Here is a 17102-nt window from a genome sequence, read left to right on the forward strand (position 1 = left end):
GCTCAAAATCCCATAAACAAGTAAAATTTAAGAAGAGATACACATGACAAAAGGTGGTATTGAGCTGCTTAAGTCATGAGCCAATTGATAGAGGGGCCATACATTTAGTGAAATGAATCTGTGACTCAAAGACTGTTGTGGATGAAGTGGGTTCCTATTTGTGGGAAATTGGCATCAGTGCAATGGGAAGCGGGGCCAGTACTGTTGGGATGCTCCCATAAGGAGGTTGAGCAATTTATCAACTTCACCAACACATTCCACCCCAACCTTAAATTCACCTGGACCATCTGTGACACCTCTCTCCATCTCCATTAATGACGACCGACTTGACACTGACATTTTTTACAAACCCACCGACTCCCACAGCTACCTGGATTACACCTCTTCCCACCCTACCTCCTGCAAAAATGCCATTCTGTATTCCCAATTCCTCCGCCTCCGCCGTATCGGCTCCCAGAAGGACCAGTTCCACCACAGAACACACCAGATAGCTTCCTTCTTGAGACACCACAATTTCCCTTCCCCACCTGGTTAAAGAAGCCCTCCAAAGCATCTTGTCCACATCCCGCCCTTCCGCCCTCGAACCCCACCCCTCCAACCGTAACAAGGACAGAACCCCCCTGGTGTTGACCTTCCACCCTACCAACCTTCGCATAAACCACATCATCCGACGACATTTTCGCCACCTCCAAACGGACCCTACCACCAGGCATATATTTCCCTCCCCACCCCTTTCCACAAAGACCGTTCACTCCGTGACTATCTGGTCAAGACCATGCTCCCCAACAGCCCACCCTCCCTTCCTGGCACCCTCCCCTGCCACAGCAGGAATTGCAAAAGCTGCACCCATACCTGCTCCCTCACCTCCATCCAAGGCCCAAAAGGAGCCTTCCAGATCCATCAAAGTTTCACCTGCACATCCACCAATATCATTTATTGTATCCGTTGCTCCCGATGCGGTCTCCTCTACACTGGGGAGACTGGATACCTCCTAGCTTGAGGGAACATCTCCGGGACACCCGCACCAATCAACCCCACCACCCTGTGGCCCAACATTTCAAGTCCCCCTCCCACCCTGCCGAGGACATGCAGGTCCTGGGCCTCCTCCACCGCCACTCCCTCACAATCAGACGCCTGAAGGAAGAACGCCTCATCTTCTGCCTTGGAACACTTCAACCCCATGGCATCAATGTGGATTTCACCAGATTCCTCATTTCCCCTTCCCCCACCTCACCCCAGCTCCAACCTTCCAGCTCAGCACCGACCTCATGATCTGTCCTACCTGCCTATCTTCCTTTCCACCTATCCACTCCACCCTCCTCTCTGACCTATCACCTTCATCCCCACCCCCATTCACCCATTGTACTCTTTGCTACCTTCCCCCACCCCCATCACATTTATCTCTCCACTCTGCAGACACCCTGCCTCTATTCCTGATGAAGGGCTTTTGCCAGAGACGTCGACTTTTGCCCAAGACTTCAGGATGCTGCCTGACCTGCTGTGCTTTTCCAGCACCACTCTAATCTAGACTGTTGGGACTAATGTTTTAGCAAACATAATAATGCTAATAGACAATGTTTTACACTAAAAAATGGAGGAGGGATCAAGCTTGGGTAGATGTAACAAATCAATGGATAGTCAATGCAGGAGAGTAAAATAGTTATGTGAGAAATTAAGGTCAGAAAGTGGCAGGAAAGGAAAATTAAAAAAAAACTAACAATATACCGACTAAAAGATTACGTGACAAAGATAACAGATGAGAAAAATCACATTGACAATGTCAGCCTTGATGAGGAGTTCAAAGAACACAGAATAATTTCCTAAGAGCACCACATTCTGCAACCTATAGAGAGCAAGTTATACTAGACTTGTTATTATATCATGTGATTGGATTAATTAATGACATCAGCATAAAGGCATCCTGAGATGATTGACTGAAATTTACATCTCGTTTGAAGAGTGAGTCTAAGTATAGAACTTTCCATTTAAATTAGGACAACTGTATGGGCACAAAAGCTTTTCAGCTGAAGTGAACTAGGATACACAGTCAGCATTTCCCTTTGAACATTTCCCTTGTTTCGCTTCAAACTTACTACATTATTGGGGCCAGAAATCCTGTTGTTCACCAGGACTCGTGTGAAACCTTTTAAGAAACAGTACTGCAGTACCTTACCTAAGATCATCTGGAGTAAGCAGGAATCTGGTTTTGAGATTCTAAGAAGATTAACAATAATCCTACCAAAAAGAGCAGGTTTAAAGGCTGAATGGCATATTCATGTTCCTTGTTTGTAAGTTTGTAATACTGAGCAAACAGATGGAGCCACAGGCTACTAAGTTCCCAGGTCTTGATGGACCTCATCCCAGAATCTTAAAAGAGATGGCTAATGAGTGGATGCATCTATGGAATGAGGAAGCTGGTGCAATTACAACACTTAAAAGGCATCTGGATGGATATATGAATAGGAAGGGTTTAGTGGGATATTGGCCAAATGCTGGCAAATAGGACTAGACTAGGTTTGGATATATGTTCAACATGGATGAGTTGGACCGAAGGGTCTATTTCCGTGCTCTATGACTCTAATGAATGAGTAAATGCATTGGTATCAATTTTACTAAATTCCATCAATTCTAGAAAGATTCCATCAGACTAGAAAAACATAAATACAACTCCTCTATTCGAGATGGCAGAGAAGCAGAAACAGGAAACAACAGGCCAAATAGCTTGCTATCAGTCATATGAATCAATCATTAAGTAGGTGAAGACTGAGCTTTTTGGAAAAACTCAGGGTAATCTGAGCCAACATGGTTTTGAGAAAGGAAAAAGCACGTTTACCCAATTTAGTGGAATTCTTTGAAGGAGTAACTAGCGTTAAGGATAAAGGGGAGCCTGTAGATGTACTGCACTTAGATTTCCAGAAGGCATTTGAGAAGGCGTCACATGATAGGCTTTTGGGCAAAGTAGGAGCTCAGTGGTAACACACAAACATGGACAGAAGATTTGCTGACTGGCAGCAAACAGTATGCATACAAATGAGGCTTTGCCTGATTCACAGGATGTGATGAGTCGAATCCTGCATGAATCTTTGCCAGAATTTAGGAAACAGAACTAGGAAACACTATTTTTAGGGGACACTTTTGTAGGACAGAGATCAGGAGAACGTTTTCTCTCAGGAAGCTGAGAGACTTTGGAACTCTGCCTCAGAAGGTGCTGGAGGCAAAGTCATAAAATATTAAGGTAGAGGTGGACAAGTTCTTGTTAGGTAAGGGAATCAAACGTTATTGGGGGTGGATAGGGTTGTGGAATTTAAAACTCTCATTCAGCTATGATTGTATTAAATGGTAGAGCAGGCTCAAGGGACAGAATGGACCAATCTGCTTCTACTTTGTATGTTTGTTTCAAAAGAAAAGGGAAATATAATCTGAATAGTTTTTGCCATGCAGATAGGGAATAAAAACAGAAGTAGGCAGACATGCCTTCAGAACTGTTACACTAAGGTTTTGGCGTAATGCCAAGATATAATTTTTCTAGTTAATCTTAACTAAGTTTTCCATTCATTAATAACAGAGGCATTTTAGAAGTGTTCATGGGCAAAAGGTAAGAGTATCCTCACTTAAAGTCAAGGGTACGGTCCTGAGAATTCCAAAGGAATCAATGTTAAAAATGAAGTTCTGTTTTGTGAGGGCAACCCTTAGCAGGAAAATACATATTCCTGCACCCTCTAAACGGAAATACAAATCTTTAAATGCTTAATTGGTAACTCCTAATTGGTAAGCGGCTCAGGTAGCAGCTCTAGTGGAGAAGTTGGGATGTGGAGGGTGGAATGTCCCTCGCCACAGGACACTATGTACCATGGGGAGAGACTGCGAGTTGGAGACAGAAAGGTCATGCAAAATGGTGGCAATCAGGTCAAGTACTGTAATATACTCCGGTAAACAACATTATAACAAGTCGTGCACTTTCTAGGCCTTCTAACTCACTGACGTTAAAGCAAAATAGTGAAAACGAGGCCACTTTAAAGGTGGAATACCTATATACTAAAACATTTCACACACCCAGCTGAAGCAATTCCAACCCCCAAAAAAAAATCCTGTTACAGCTTCACAGGAAACAATCTAATCCAGCTTTTTCTAAAAAAAAACTCAATCATTCTGAAAAACTCCAGAAATTGGTGACATCAAAAATGTAACTGAGCCATATTACATCCTAACTCACAATCAATTTCAAAATACCACAATTTCCTCTACCTTGTTCACCTACCTCTGGCAGTTGACTCGATATTTAAATCACAGAGTCTATTTGCAATGTTTTCCTGCTCTTCTCGAAAGCACCCTCTATTTTCAGAGTCCAGTGGAGGCTGGTACAGCCAGACAGGTAACATCAGGAATCCCTGTGAGAGATACACCAAGAAACTGAAAAAGCACAAAAAGGACACAAAAGAGACTTTTATTTTTCAATCAGACTCTGGCAGTGAAAGCAATCTACTGCCTGTAGGCCAAGTCATGTAGCAGAAATCTGCTGTTTCACTCATGATATAAATCTTTCTCCGACAATAAGCATGATGCAGGCACATCTGGGGTTGTTCTCCTTATAACAAAGGGAGATTTAATAGAAGCATTCAGAATTATTAAAGACTTCGACAGAATAACTAAGGAGAAACTGTACCCACATAAGGGACATCGGTAACCAGAGGAAACACATTCAAGATAATTAGCAAAGGGATCAGTCATGGATGACGCGATCTGAAATGCACCATCTGGAAAATTGGTGGAAGTGCAATCAGTATGAACTCGAATATATTCACTAAAAAAGAAATTCAAAATAGGAGACGAGGGAGAAGCAGATGGAAATAACTGGATGCCTTTTCACAGAGGGGCAGACATAGGGTTGATGGGCTGAAAGGTCTCCATCTGTGCTTTACAATTTATTCCATTGAGCTGACACTGAAAAGATAGTTTACTTTTCACATAAAAATCAGGAGTGGAATTGTGCAGTGCTTTCTGATTAATTGTATTACAGTGAAAGTTTTACCTTTGGTGGAAGCCTTCCCTCCATGATGACCAGTGTCTCTCCATTTGTTATCTTCATATATGCCAATGTGGCTTCCTACAAATACCAACATGAAAAAAAAAACAGTTGTACGATGTTAAGCTTCCCTCCCTCTTCAGTCAATTTTCTCCTGACTCCTTACCCTGAAAGCAATGAATGCACCTCTAAGCAACAGTCACTAGGTGCTAGCGTCACTAGCTTACACAGCCATTTGAGAGAGTGTTGAGAATATGCTACAAAATATTGTCATCCTCACACGTGCTAAGATTTATAATCATAGCAATAAAACATTTTCAGCTGAGACCATGAAGAATAAAGTTTACCATCCCAACTGAAATCAATTTATTGAACAAAGAAACATAGAAAAAAAACAGAAGTTGCTGAGAAAGCTCAGCAGGTCTGGCAGCATCTGTGAAGAGAAATCAAAGTTAATGTTCCAGATCTGATGACCCTTCCACAGAAACACAGAAGTTGCGACTTACACTGTCCTCATCTTCTATATAGAAATAGGAGTCAGCCATTCATCCCCTTAAGCCTGTCCTCTCATTTATTAGCTTTTGACTAATCTGCTACTTGATTTCATCCATCTGTCTTAGTTCCATACCCTCAAAATCCAAGCCCAATGAAAGTCCATCTTCAATTCAGCTTTAATTCTATTATTTTCAATTGGCTCTCAGCCTCATCAGCCTTGTTCTATTTGGGGGAAGAGGTATGCAGAAGAAAGACAGCTTCACATTTTCATTTTCATGTACAATCTTTTTGAAAACCAATATCAGTTGTAAGAATGTAATGGAATCTTTTAATTCCTTCAGTTAGTGATGTGGATATCAATGGAAAAACCATTTTTCTTATCCATCCTAACTGCCCTCAAGAAGCTGATATTGAGTCATCCCTTGAACTATCGCAGTTCATGTCACAAAGAAACAGTGTTAACAGCAAGAGGATTCCAGGATTTTGATCGATTGACAATGAAGGAACAGTGATAAAATTCCAAGTCAGCAAGTTGTACAAATTAGAGGGGGTCTTGAAGATACTGGTGTTGCCTTGCATCTTCTGACCTTATTCTTCTAGATCATTGAGACAATGGGTTTGGGAGGTGCGACAGTGTATCGTGCAGATGAGACACACTATGGCTGTGATGCACCTGTGTGAACAATACTTCTGGTAACATAAGGCATCTACCAAGTTGAAAGAGTCTTGTATTTGAAGGTTCATCTGAGTCCCACCTCTTTCAAATTTCATCCCGCGTCCTCAAGAAATTGAACAATTAAAGGAGGAAGAAGATGGACCTTCAATGTAAATCACTTATTGTCCCCTCCTTCCGAACATGTTTGTTTATTCATGAAGGAATCTTTGTCAATTACGCATGTTAAATATTGCAAAATTTTCCACAGGATAACAGTACATGTTGAAATTCTATATCTTAAAACCATTAACATCTTACAAGTAATTTCATTAAAATGCACTATGTCAAACAAAAATATCTATTATGCCTGTATAATTTGTCCTTTTTTATGAAATCAAACACTACATTCTTGTGCTACCGTACATGCGGACACTCTGCACTGAGAATTACCATAGTTATGCAATCAGCCAGTAGATGGTACACAACCACCAGCTAGGGAAGAATCCTTAAATTTCCAGCTGAGCAGCATAGCTAAGTATAAGGATATAAACTTTCAAGTAAACTCTAGTCCCAGAATATGACATTGTTTGCCTGTCTGATATAATATAAAACATGTTTTTGGCGTCACATCCGTTGGAGTTTAAATGCTAACATGTGATTTAGAAGACATAAGATATCCATGCATTTGATTTTGTCTGAAATCTAACAAGTTACTGTAATGTAATACATACTGTGTAATTACATGAGTTGGTCTAACTCCAATTGATTAGTAGGGTGAAGATGGCACCGTTATCAGCACAATCAAAGACAAATGAGGGAGGACTGTCTAGTGTACATGTGCGGCAAAGCTAATTTCCACCTCATTAACTTACTTCATCTTTCAAAACCTCCCCGGCATCATAGCACCAGTCAGTTTTCCTCAAATGCCAACACTCTCCTGTGGATAAATAGCAAGAGTTTAATAGAAGACACAGAAGCAGCCATGAAAACTTTTTGTAGTACTGTCAATTGTTCCAGAGGCTGTAAGCATTCACTGAATGTGCGCTTCCTGATATTTCTTCAGAAAATTATGCTTTTACTGCTACAAGTACTCTTTGTAACTAATATATTAATACACTAATTTTGCTAAATCCTTTACTGGAGGTTGCTATTTTAGCAATGAATATACATTTAAAGAGGACTTTCTAACATACCTGTTAATCCAGCTTTCTCCAACATCAGCTTCAAACACTAGAACAAAAGACATATCATTAAGTTTAGGGATTTAAAATTTGAAGCAGTAGAATAGCAGGAGCCAAGATGAACCGTTAGGTCAACACAATGAACAGCTTAGACTTGGTGCAACAAAGGTTTGAATGGCTTCAGTTTGTAGAAGATGGGATGGCCCCAGGAGTTAACTGTCAATTGCTTCAAGGACAGTACAATCCAGTTTGTAAGACACCAGTCAGAAGGTCTCATTCTGAAACACATTAATCAAACAATAACGAAAAGTAAAGGAACTACTTGGATTCAATAATGTTGTGTTGGTCTTGAGTCCTCTCATATGGATGTTTAAAGAATGGAATTGTTTAGTTTACTTTAGTTTACTAAACAATTTCTCTGCAGCACCCAGCCCAGACTGGTGGAATGAAAATTTCCTCCTACTACTAATTACAACAATCCTGCATGAAATGAGTTAGACATTCTCAATTCCTTGTCACTTGGTAACAGACCCCAGCATGAAATTGTTCATAAGCTGTCACTATTTGGAAATCTGTCACAGAAATGGGAATCATCTCACCAGTGCATTCCGAGCTTGGTCACAGTAAATAGAGACAGGTTATTACTTATTAAATTGCAAATTCACTTCAAATACACTCCATTTCCCAATAAAAACCTCTGTGGTCTTCCCTTTAGGAAACAGCAGGGGTGAAGAGAGATAAATACAACAGCACTTTAAAAAGGAGGAAGGGAGACAAAAGGTTGAGACCCCATGGTCAGTAGTGGTGACAATAGTTGTGAAAACATGTTCCAGAACAGGCAACTTTCCTAGCAAAGCTATTCTAATAAATCTTGGGGAGATGGCAGCATATCACAGTAATGTCACTGGATTAGTAATCTAATACCCCGGATAATGTTCAAATCTCACCATTGCAGATGATGAAATCGAAAATTCAATAAAAATTCTGGAATAAAAAGCTAGTTTGTCATATAAAACTAATTAATACTCATTACTACCTCAAATAAAATCTTCTATCCTGTGAAGGAAATATGTCGTCCTTACATTGTCTGGCCTACATAAGACCGTAAGATATAGAAGCAGAATTAGGCCATTCGGCCCAAAGTCTTCTCCACCATTCGATTATGGTTGAAATGTTTCTCAGACCCATTTGCCTGCCCTCTTCCCATAACCCTTGATTCTCTTACTAATCAAGAACCTATGTCCTGTCTTGAAAACACTCAATGACTTGGCCTCCTTCCCTCGGTGGCAATGAGCTCCATAGATTCATCACCATTTGGCTGAAGAAATTCCTCCTCACTTCAATTCTAAAGGGTCATTCCTTCACTTTGAAGCTATGGCTTTGGGTCCTATTCTCTCCTATCAGTGGAAATATCTTTTCCATGTCCATTCTATCCAGGCTTCTCTGTATTTTGTAATTTTCAGTCAGATTCACTCTCATCCTTCTAATCATCGAATACAGACCAATAGTCCTCAACAGCTCCTCATTTAACATAGTCCTTCATCCCCAGGATCATTCTTGTAAGCCCCAATACTAGCACATCCTTCCTCAGACACAGGGCCCAAAACTGCCCACAATATTCTAAATGCAGTCTGATCACGGCCTTGTACAGCTTCAGGCATACATCTCTGCTCTTGTATTCTCGCCCTCTTGAAATGAATGTTAACATTGCATTTGTCTTCCTAAATGTCAACTGAATCTGCATGTTAACCTTAAGACAAACGTGAACAAAACTCCCAACTCCCTTTGTGTTTCAGATTTCCAAACCCTTTCTCCGTTTAGAAAATAGTCTATGCCTCTGCTCTTCCTACCAAAGCGCATAACCTCATATATTCCAACCTTGTATTCTATGTGCATCTTCTTTGCAACTCTCTTAGCCTATCCAAATCCGTCTGCAGCTTCCTCAACAGTGCCCGTCCAGTCATGCAGCTTTGTGTCATCTGCAAACTTAGCAACAATGCTCTCAGTTCCTTCATCCAAATCATTAACGTTTAATGTAAATAGTTGTGGTCCCAACACAGATGCCTGCGGAGCTATACTAGTCATCTGCTGCCATCCTTTATTCTTCTGCTTTTTGCCAGTCAGCCAATCCTCTATTCATGCCAGTACCTTGCCTGTAACAGGTTAGGGTCTATCTTAGCAGCCTCCTGTGTCAAAGGCCTTCTGGAAATCCAAATAGACCATGTGCACTGAGTCTCCTTTGTCTAACTTGTTTGATCTCAGAATTCTAATGGATTTATCAGGCATAACATCCCCTTGATAAAGCCATGCTGACTCAGCCCTATTTTACCACACACTTCCAAGTACTCTGCAAATTCATCTACAATAATGGACTTTAAAATCTTACCAATGACCAAAATTAGGCCAACTGGCCAATAGTTTCCTGATTCTACATGTGACTCCAGACCACTGCAAAGAGATGAGCTTGACTCCTAACTGCAATTAGGGATAAGCAATAAACGCTGGGATGCCCACATCCCATGAACCTAGAATAACTGAGATCCACCTGCATGAAATTTGTCCAGGAATGTCCTGACCATAAACCCTGGACAAGGCCATACTAGTTAATTACTACCACATTAGTGCTCTCTCAGTTTAATGCAAAATGACAGAAGGTACTGTTAACACTGCTAAAATGTAGCACTTACTCAGCAATAACCTCTTCATGAACATTCAGTAAATTTCCAAAGCTCCAGGCCTCACCTCACCTTGAACCCAACTGGAGAGGTGAAAGCGATGGCCCTTGACATCAAGCAGTAATATTCCCAATGTAGTATGAAGGAACTTCGCAAAATTGAAGGAAATGGGAAGTTGAGGAAAACTCGCCACTTCTTGGAGTCAAACCAAGCAGAAGGAAGATAATTGGAGCTATTGAAAGCCAATCATTTCAGCTCTGGGACATTACTGCAGGAGTTCCTCAGGGTAGTCTCCTTAACCTAACCATCTTCAGCTGAGAGACCTATTAATCTAGCATAAAGTCAGAAGACAGCTTGTTCACTAATGACTAAATACTAATCGCGACCCTTCATAGAAGTCTGCCCATTGCAGCAATACTTAACAGTCTTATTGTTGACAAAAACAACCATGCTAAACAGAGGCGAGCAATGGGCACTTCTAATAAACATGAACCTTGCTATTTCCCATTACATTCAATGGCATCACTTTGTCGAATCTCTCAATATCAACATCCTAGGGCAACCATCAGCCAAAACCTGAACTGGACCAGCCATATACACACAGTGGCTACAAGAGCAAGTCAGAAGCTGGAAACTCTGTGGTGAGTAACCCCACCTCCTGATTCCCCAAAACACGTCCACCATCTGTAAGGCATAAATCAGGAGTGTAATGAAATACATACCACTTGCTGGGATGAGGACAGTTTCAACAATACACAAGCAGCTTATCATCATCCAGGACAGGTAAAGCAGCATAACTAGTATTTCATCCATTATCTTAACATTCAAAGTTTTCATTGCTGACATATCTACAAGGTGAACTGCAGCAACTTGCCATGGCTATTCTGACTGCACCTTTAAACCTACTATCTTGCAGAATAAAGACAGCAGATTTATGTGAACACCATCACCTAAAAGTTCTGCTTCAAGGCTTAAATCATCTGACTCGGAACTATATCACAGGAGTTGCAATGTTCTGGAATTCCCTATCTAACAAGTTTGTTGGTCTACGAGCATGATATGGACCACAGCATTTAAAAAAAGACAGCACACCCCCAACATCTCCTAATAAATTAGGGATGCTCACAAAAGAGTGCAGAATATGGAATTTAGCCTTCATGCAGGCTCCACCTTTTATAGAATAGTGTAACATTAGTGAACACATCACTTTACCAAAATTGCAGAAAATCTCATCATGTTCGTCGACCCAATTATTTACCTCTCTGACAGAGATGCTCTGTTCTACCACTATTTCCATTTCAGGGGTCATATGAAGACTGTCCCCAACAGAGAAGTACAAGAACAGCTAAATAGAAGAATTAAAAACAAAAATCAATTAGAAATGATACGAAAGTATTTTTCCATCAACAGTCAAGAGTCTAAGAACTTGCTGTCAGAAAATACACATTATTACAAATTTTGTGAGATTGCTATGCTCTGGGACTCTAAGGAAATTGGTAGAATGAAATGGGTATATAACCTGCCTGAATTCAGCCCAACCACAAGGCTCAATAGCTTCGATGTTGGTTGCTTATGTTGATATAAGTGGTAGAACATGTAAGACATTGATACTGGTGGACAAGGTCAATAGTATCTGTGCTAACTGTATGAAATAAACTGTTAGACTTCTGACGACAGGCATTAGGAAAGTAGGACTTCACAAATACTTATATGTTAAGTGCTCGATTTAATTCTAAAATTGTGAATGGGGCTGGGTTCTTAAGAATATCCAATTAGCTTATCTACATGGACACAATATCTTTGTGGTTTACATAACCATGGGGATGGATCTTAAAAAGAATAGAAGTCAACAGGAAATACTTGAGATTGTAGACGGCAGATTTCTGATGGTACGCATGAATCTCCTAGTAAGGTCAGTGTGGAAGAATCGGCAGGGGTGGAGAGAGAAAGACACGGGTAATAGCACAATGGGGGAAAATTGGAGGGGGGGGGGAAAGAGAAGGGAGGGGGGTGAGAGAAGGGGGTGGGGCAGGGGGACGAGGGCGGGGCAGGGGGGGGGATGAACAACAATAGACAAACAGAGGCAGACTAAAGGAATTCTGTCTTTACTATTCAATACTTAGAAGATAGATAGAAACTTGAGCCAAACAGAAGAAACAATGTTTCTGAAGCTTTAACTGAGATCAGAAAATTGTCCTAGTTTTAGCCGGAGGGAGAAACTTTCACAGCAACCTCACCATAGAAGTCAGCACTGAGATTAGAATTAATAACTGGAGAAGGAAAAAGGAAGAGAACGATTGGGAGCAGAGAAGAACTTTGAACTTGTTTCAGGAGAATAAAGTGTCCATTTAGAGAGCAGAGAAAAGTACAACTGTGGTAATAGTTCTAGCGGTCCCATGGGATATTTTGTGGAGTTTCAGTGTAGATTGCTGACAAACATTATGTTAGCTAACGTTGGTTTCAACTGGTTGATATAGTAAGAGTCTTAAAACTTGAAATCTTGTGATGTGAACTTTTCAATGGGTCACTAAAACTCAAGTATGTTTTAAAGTCATTTTAAAGACTGTAACAAGATGCTGCTGGATGTTTGAGGACTGACAACACTTTCTGTTTCTTTATAGTTGCAAAATATTTCAACAACATATAGCCATAAATAAGTCAGGGCAAAGATACAATGCTGACAGATTAAATTCAAGAACAAAAGAAAGAACTGATACTTAATTAAGAATATACTCTTAGCAGTGACAGTTTAAATTTATGAAACAGCATCATCTAAAACATGCAGAAGACAGCCTTGACCTTTCTCCTTACCTGTGTACCTTTTGGAGTATGGCCAGGAAAAAGTGCCAAACTGCTTCCTGTTTTTAGTCCAATGCCCTTCACAGTCAAATCCTCACAGACTATAAATTAAAGAAAATGCACATATCAGGATGTAAACTGATATCTTACAATTGCGGCAGTATAGTGGAGGAGAGACACCACCACCAATGAGAAATCTGGCATTAATTCAGGACACCAGAGATATTCCTAAAATCAGATGGTGAATGGCTTACTATATTTCAGGCAGTAATCACCCACCTGGAGGGAGTAGCTTTCCAGTTCTGTCAATTGGTCTCAAACAGGTTCCATCTACTGTAAAATAAAGAAGTAGCAGTTGTCAATACACATACTAAAAGCTGACCTTTTAATTGATTTATTTGGAAAAACTTCTATTTATCTCTGTACTCCCCTACTGCTGAATGTGGAACTGAAGCATACAGATCAACAAGGTTCAAAGATACTTAGTCTGCAATAAATTATGGAAAACAGCAAGAATTTGCATTTCTATTATACCTTTTCAACTTAAGGAGGACCCAAAGCAATGTACAACTATTAAGTGCTATTGTTATGATTCCTGACACCCAGATAGCCAAATTTATTTTACAATCTGGCTAGGAACCAGTAGCACAATTTAAGCAAAGTGAGAGATCCATGGGATATGCAAAGAGAATAAAGCCATAAGATTGCAATGTTTTGAACAAATAACAATAAAATTTGCTATATTAGAACACTAAAATACTTACAATATGTGTATGTCTTCTCTTCAAACACTGACAATTAACAGGTAACTCAAATAAGTAATCATAGTATCATCATAGGATCATGGAGACCCTACAGTGTAGAAAAAGGTCATTTGGCCCAACAAGTCCACAATGAACCTCCAAAGACTATCCCACCCAGACCCATTCCCCTACTCTATATTTCCCCTGACTAATGCACCTAACCTACACATCTCTGAACACTATGGCAACTTACCATGGCCAATTCACCTAACCTGCACATCTTTGGATTGTGGGAGGAAACCGAAGCACCCAGAGGAATATCCAAGCAGACACACGGAGAATATGCAAACTCCGCATAGCTTGAGGCTGGAATCAAACCTGGTTCCCTGGCGCTGTGAGGCAGCAGTGTTAACCACTGAGCCACCGTAAATCGACAATGATTCAACAACTCACATCTAATAGCAAACGTGATCAAATCAGATCCCACGGAATTTTCAGAATTCCCTAAGATGTTACTGACATATTGGCTCATCAAATCTCATTAAACTTCACAAACTATCATAAGTCCTTACTTTTGCTGATATAGCTTTCAAACCCCCTCTCAAGATCTTTTCCATCACAGGTTGCCTCAATAGTTTTTCCCATTTTGGTTGATCACGGTGGCACAGTGGTTAGCACTGCTGCCTCTCAGTGCCAGAGACCCGGTTATTCAATTCCCGCCTCAGGCAACGGTCTGTGTGGAGTTTGCACATTCTCCCTGTGTCTGCGTGGGTTTCCTCCGGGTGCTTCAGCTTCCTCCCACAGTTCAAAAATGTGCAGGTTAGGCGAATTGGCCATGCTAAATTGCCCGTTGTATTAGGTGAAGGAGTAAATGTAGGGGAATGGGTCTGGGTAGGTTGCTCTTCGGAGGGTCAGTGTGGACTTGTTGGGCCGAAGGGCCTGCTTCCACACTGTAAGTAATCTAAGCTAATCTAACCTTCCTTTGTTGGGTGTACATTCCTTTGGTCTCAAAAACTGTGCTCCCTCGCAGGCACAACTCTCGTTTTGCACAAACTGAGAGGTTCACCAAGCCAATACAACTCCAAGGTTTTTCTGAGCTCTAATCTCACTCAGTTTCATCCAGTATACACTGCTTGTGAGCTTTTCAAACTGCACTCTCAGCTTTGCTAAATTTTTAATGGCACATGGCTTGTTCTGGAGCTTCTCTTCTTCCACAGCTCCCTTGACATCCCTGAGCTCTCACTAAACAGAGCTACTCGACTACTGCAGGACTTGAGTCATCATTACACAAAACTTATACAATCAGAAGCACAAATAACACATAGCCTACAATTGCTCCAACTAACGACAGAATTACTACCTGTCCCCTCTGACCTCACCTTCAGAGACACCTGAGTGACCTATTGAAAGCCTTGCATTTGGCCCCTCGCCTATTGCTGGCCACACAGCAATTCTCGGAACTGAATAAGCTCTCAATGCTGCAGTTCACAGAGGGCTAGCTTCTGAGTACAAAAATGCTCACAAAAAGAACAATTCATAGTTTCATAGTAATAGAAACAGGAGTAGGCCATTTGGCCCGTCATTCATTAAGATCATGGCTGATCTATCCATCATCTCAGCTCCTCCTACCTGCATTATCCCCATTACCCTTAATTTCCCCCATCATGCAAAAATTCATCCAACTGTGTCTTAAGTATATTTAATGAAGCTGCCTCTCCTGCTTCCTTGGGCAGAGAATTCCATAGATTCACTACCCTCTGGGAAAAGCAGTTCCTCCTCATCTCTGTCCTAAATCTACTCCCCCTAATCTTGAGGCTATGTCCCCAGTCCTAGTCTCACCCAACAGTGGAAACAACTTGCCTGCCTCTCTCTTACCCATCCTTTTCATAATTTTATATATTTCTGTATGAGATCCCCTCTCATTCGTCTAGTGAGTACAGTCCCAGGCAGCTCAACCTCTCCTTATAGGATAACCCTCTCATCTCCGGAATCAATCTGGTGAACCTCCTCTGCACTGCCTCCAAAGCCAGTATACCCTTCCTCAAGTAAGGAAACCAGAACTGCGTACCAATACTCCAGGTGCAGCCTCACCAACACCTTGTATAATTACAGCAGAACCTCCCTGCTCTTAAAATCAATCCCTCTAGCAATGAAAGCCAATATTCCGTTTGCCTTCCTGATTACCTGTTGTACCTGCAAAACAACTTTTAGTGATTCATGTATGAGCATTCCTAAATCCCTTTGCACAACAGCATGCTACAATCTTTCACAATTTAAATAATACTCTGATTTGCAAAGTAGATAACCTCACATTTACCACACCACATCACATTCGTCACAGTCCAGAAAGCAGGATAATGGATAAGATATTGGAGCCAATCTTTATGCAATCACAATCAGTTAATGAAACATTAAATGCATATACCTCAAAGCTCAACCACTCTCATTTTCACAATCACTTACTTGCTCAAACAAAATCCCATACTGAAAAAAAGTCCTACTTTTATGTAGGAAACACTGGAGTCAATGAACACTGGGGAAAAACACACTAGTGGATTTGATGCCAAAATCAGATTAATCACAATATTATTTTTGATGAGATGCTACGCAGTCCATTGCCAAAGAGGAGAAAATTCATTCATGAGGTAGTGATGTTGGACAGGCTGTCTGTACAAAAGTAGACAAGGCACTGGGATCAGATAAGGTGTAACCAGAATACTGAGGGAACCGGAATAAAGTGTGCAAGGGCACTAACAATAATTTTCTACTTCCTTAGACTCAGAATGGTACCACAGGACTAGGGAATTGCAAATGTGATGTTCTTATTGAAAAAAAGGATGAGCAACAGAACTGCAGACCACTCAATTTAACTTAGGTGGTTGGAAAGCTTCAATAATAATAATTTGGGACAAAATTAATAGTCACATGAACTAATGCAGGTTAATTTAAAAATTCATGCTGGCTCTCCTGAAGTGAAAATCATGTTGAACCAAGTTGCAGCATCTCCTCTACTGTGATATGGACTGTTCCCAAGATATCACCACTAACTTCCACAAGTTTCCACGCTAAATACAGAGAAGAAATATTCGTTGATGACCTCTGCCATCTCCTGCGGTTCTACACATACATGTCCATTTTCCTCCTTGAGGGGCCCTATTCTTAGCGAGCTTTGAGAAGATTTGTAGCTCAGGTTGAGGTTCTGGGCGTAGGTTTGATTGTTGAGCTGGAAGGTTCATTTCCAGATGTTTCGTCACTCTACTAGGTAACATCTTCAGTGGGCCTCCACGCAAAGCACTGTACATTAACGTTGGTGAAAAAACTAGACCTGCAGAAGAAACTAGACAAACTTACACTAAATAACAACACTGACAACGCAGAAGCATGGATAAAAAAAACTTATCTGACCAACCCTTAACAGACACAGAAAAAGACGTCTTAGTAAGAGGATTAAATTACAACTGCCAGGATGCAGACTAGAAAGATTTCTTAGCAGCATTAGAAACAATACTAAAAGACAACCAACTCAGAGGA

At 40.8% G+C, this 17102-nt stretch overlaps 1 protein-coding gene across 1 annotated transcript in view; it reads right to left on the reverse strand.

The window, feature by feature from the left end:
- usp40 (ubiquitin specific peptidase 40) overlaps positions 1 to 17102 on the reverse strand; it is a 135769-nt gene that overhangs the window by 27936 nt on the left and 90731 nt on the right. Inside the window, exons 19-25 of the mRNA XM_087988867.1 lie at positions 13108 to 13161; positions 12841 to 12929; positions 11288 to 11374; positions 7367 to 7403; positions 7046 to 7110; positions 5030 to 5104; positions 4259 to 4388 (exon numbers count right to left, since the gene is read on the reverse strand). Of these exons, the coding sequence (XP_087844993.1) occupies positions 4259 to 4388; positions 5030 to 5104; positions 7046 to 7110; positions 7367 to 7403; positions 11288 to 11374; positions 12841 to 12929; positions 13108 to 13161 (537 nt within the window). The remainder of the gene's footprint in view (positions 1 to 4258; positions 4389 to 5029; positions 5105 to 7045; positions 7111 to 7366; positions 7404 to 11287; positions 11375 to 12840; positions 12930 to 13107; positions 13162 to 17102) is intronic.

Source organism: Chiloscyllium plagiosum, unplaced genomic scaffold (genome assembly GCF_037043375.1).
Source record: "Chiloscyllium plagiosum isolate Xiang-an unplaced genomic scaffold, Cpla_swu_hap1 HiC_scaffold_7, whole genome shotgun sequence".
Lineage (NCBI taxonomy): Eukaryota > Metazoa > Chordata > Chondrichthyes > Orectolobiformes > Hemiscylliidae > Chiloscyllium > Chiloscyllium plagiosum.